Source organism: Diaphorina citri, unplaced genomic scaffold (genome assembly GCF_000475195.1).
Source record: "Diaphorina citri unplaced genomic scaffold, Diaci psyllid genome assembly version 1.1 scaffold7025, whole genome shotgun sequence".
NCBI lineage: Eukaryota > Metazoa > Arthropoda > Insecta > Hemiptera > Psyllidae > Diaphorina > Diaphorina citri.
Genome location: NW_007384401.1, coordinates 1 through 3938, shown reverse-complemented (window position 1 = coordinate 3938; position 3938 = coordinate 1). Strand labels below are relative to the sequence as shown.

General features: G+C 37.7%; 1 protein-coding gene across 1 annotated transcript; it reads left to right on the top strand.

Moving 5' to 3' along the window:
- The first annotated feature begins 652 nt into the window (after positions 1–652).
- LOC103522137 lies at positions 653–2595 on the top strand. The gene is made up of 3 exons (XM_008487240.3): positions 653–826; positions 1710–1965; positions 2314–2595. The coding sequence occupies exons 1-3, from the start codon at positions 795–797 to the stop codon at positions 2428–2430; spliced, it is 405 nt and encodes a 134-aa protein (XP_008485462.2). The 5' UTR covers positions 653–794; the 3' UTR covers positions 2431–2595.
- Positions 2596–3938: the final 1343 nt, after the last annotated feature.

Sequence of the window (3938 nt, the reverse complement as noted above, 5' to 3'; positions counted from 1 at the left end):
GTGTATAGTGAAGACAACGGACGAACACCAGAACGAAAGTGTAGCAGTTGTATGTCTCCTCGTTGTATCTGAAATAAGCGCAGGAATTGCATTAATAGTAAGCCATACACACCAACTTGTGTGTACGAACCTTTATTTCATTAAAACAAGAAAAAAAAAAAATATGTACCTCTACCTACATTACCCACAAATTTCCAAAATATTGTATCCCTTTAGCTTAGACTGTACCTACAGTAAGCAATAAGTTGGGTACTTAGATACATAACGAAAATATTTTTTTAGCAAATATGTAAGTAAACATTATTTTCGACTGGAAGTGTTCAAAGAGAGAGGCATTAAGAATATCAAGCCTTGGATGGTCAGGTGTCAGGATTCTACTCTTGCAAGGTGAGCTTGGTTAGGCTGGTATCTAAGTCTTGACTTTTTATACTTTCTGGTTCTTCCTATGGGCCCATGGGTAATAGTGAAACAGATGAGAAAATTATTCCCAAGTCAAGTCCAATGACCTGGTATAATTTAATGATATCTTGAGAGCTTAGTATCTCTGAATTCCAAAAGTAGAAAGTAATAAATTTAGTTACCCACGTTTGCTACTTACCTAGTGAATCAGCAGCCAAAAGAAGGAGGAAAATACTGTGGCTTATTATTTACCTATCCTAATTTTTCCATCAGAGGCAGGAGTTCATCCCAAGGATATCTACAAGGATCCCTGGCTGATTCTAAACAGCTCTGCCTATGTCAAAGAAAGACTGGAAGTGTTCAAAGAGAGAGGCATAAAGAATATCAAGCCTTGGATGGTCAGGTGTCAGGATTCTACTCTTGCAAGGTGAGCTTGATAAGGCTGGTATCTTAGTCTTGACATTAGCACAAAGAAACTATCCTTCAAATCAAGGCTAAGGGATGTTGATAAATATCCAGCCTTAGAACGTCAATTTAACAAGTCTTGGATGATGTAAGAATTCATCTTCTCAAAGTCCTAATGGATCAGGACAAATAGCAACTATCCTTCAAATCAAGGCTGACCCTTTAAGGGATGTTGATAAATATCCAGCCTTAGAACGTCAATTTAACAAGTCTTGGATGATGCAAGAATTCATCTTCCCAAAGTCCTAATGGATCAGGATAAATAGACCACAATAGTCTATTCTGTTGGTTTCTAAGATGGAGCTTCATTGGTGTAGGATAAACGGGGTTTAGAGTTTAGGCAGGATACAGGATACCTATTTGAGCAGGAGAAACAGGGTATAATAATAATCTAAAATCTAATCAAATCATGAATCTTTGTGGTTTTACACTGGTAATGCCGCCACTGGTCACTACTCAATTAAAGTAGATACTCCTTTGTCCTCACGATGCTGAGTGCAAGCACAACAAGCAAACTCACAACTTGCCCACTCTCCTACTTCTTACCTCAATGGTTTCAGGACTGAACGTCAACACCTGGGGATGTTTGAAAATGTCCTTGGGTTCGAATCCCGCGTTGAGCAGAAGATCGAGCATGATTTTCAGTTTGGTCAGCGATATTTGAGCCACACGTGGGTACTTTCGTTTGCTTTCGATAAATTCCCAGGGGTCTGCGTTGAGACGTTCACACAGATATTGCTCCTTGGTGTCAATGTCAAACTCGCGTGATACATCCAGCGCTAGCTTCTATTGGTAGATTAATCACTCATCAGCTGGGTCTATAATTTTTTTGATTGGTTTCTCAGATGCATAGAAATTCGTCAGCTAGCGCTGGATGTATCACGCGAGTTTGACATTGACACCAAGGAGCAATATCTGTGTGAACGTCTCAACGCAGACCCCTGGGAATTTATCGAAAGCAAACGAAAGTACCCACGTGTGGCTCAAATATCGCTGACCAAACTGAAAATCATGCTCGATCTTCTGCTCAACGCGGGATTCGAACCCAAGGACATTTTCAAACATCCCCAGGTGTTGACGTTCAGTCCTGAAACCATTGAGGTAAGAAGTAGGAGAGTGGGCAAGTTGTGAGTTTGCTTGTTGCAAATTTAATTTATTAGATTTTTTCTTGCCGTTTGGTACCTTCGCTACTACGAGAGAGAGAGAGACGCTACTAGTGGATGCTCCAAATACCCTGAGTCTGGCCTACAGTAAAGGAGAAAGATGAAGCTCGAGGGGGGGCCCCTTGACCCCGCAAAATGCGGCTCTGCTTAAGACCAATCATAATAAAATCTCGATGACCCACATGATCTAAAAAATATCATCAAAATCAGAGCATTACTTGATGTGGAGAGTTATAGAATTTTCGACACAATTTTGAAAGCTTTTTGTGTGAATTATTTGTTCCAGAGGCGACTGAAAGACTTGGAAGATCGACAGGTGGAGACTTGGGAGCTTTCTACGTTAAGTCTACGGAACAAGAAATTTGAAGCCTTCCTTAAGAAAATGGACAAAAAACTGAGTTGATGAAAATTTGAAAGACAGGGGAAAAATGTTCATTTAGTTGTATTGAAGAGTTTATATTTTTTATGAAGTCCGAGCTGGTATCTATCACCTATTGTTACCATTAAAATGAAGGCCTTATGCAGTGTGAGTGGTTAGGTGTAAACAATTTTAAAATCAGAGTGCCGTTGTTATGCAATAAAAGAAAGCCAAATTCGAATAATTTTATCTAAAAAAATGTGAGAACAATTTCATTGGTTCTTAGCTGTTTTTAATTTAATTCCAAAGTCCGACCTGGAACATTGCCTTGCAGCGTTTTCCTAACTACTTGGAAAAAAGTAAGTACCTACCAAATATAAAATTACACTTCAATCGTTTCCAGGAAGAAGGGCCTATGTTAGTTAGTAGCAAAAAATAGGTCCTTTTTCCTGGGAACGATTCACTTGGCCTTATGAACTGTCTTAGTATGTACATCAGGAATGATTAGAAAGCCTAAATTAAAGGAAGGAAATATACAATATAGGTAGTAGGTACATCAGGAATGATTGGAAAGCAAGTTGGTGTTCACATGATCGTCATAATCATGTGTCACATAGAAGCCGCCATCTTGGATTTTCCTATACAAACAGATGTACTTGCAGGCAGTGATCGTTTTGGGCGTCACAAACTCAGCACAGAATTGTTCTCGGTTCGAAGCTAGAGTACTCATTTGTGTATAGTGAAGACAACGGACGAACACCAGAACGAAAGTGTAGCAGTTGTATGTCTCCTCGTTGTATCTGAAATAAGTGCAGGAATTGCATTAATAGTAAGCCATACACACCAACTTGTGTGTACGAACCTTTATTTCATTAAAAAAAAAAAGAAAAAAAATATGTACCTATACCTACATTACCTACAAATTTCCAAAATATTGTATCCCTTTAGATTAGACTGTACCTACAGTAAGCAATAAGTTGGGTACTTAGATACATAACGAAAATATTTTTTTAGCAAATACCTATGTAAGTAAACATTATTTTTGTTATTTCAAATAATAATATCGTTGCAAATATAAAGGCATTCCAATAATATGGATTCTTATCACGCGAGCACCGAGCAAATAAATAATCTAGGACCAATAGAAAATTAGATTGTTTCTAGACAATATTTTGATCTTTAACGAATCCAGAGCGAGCATGTATAATGCTAGATATACTACACAAAGTTCACATGGAAAAGTTTAGGAAGTAGTGAAGACTGTAAAAAATGAACTTTTAAAGCATAGGTATATTTTTGTTTTCTTTAAATTATTTCAAGTTTTACCTAGATATTTTTTGGTGTAAATACAGGTTGTACCTACCTCATTCTTTAGATAACATGCCACGGATGAGATATTACCAAAATCACAATGTTTGATAACACAGGTTTTTTAATAAGCACATCTCATTTTGTCCCTAAAATTTCCTTCCAATTTTTTTTATTCCATACAAAAACTTACTTCTGAGCAGTCCACGAGGTTTGTTTGGACACCTGGTCCAGAGTTTGGTCCC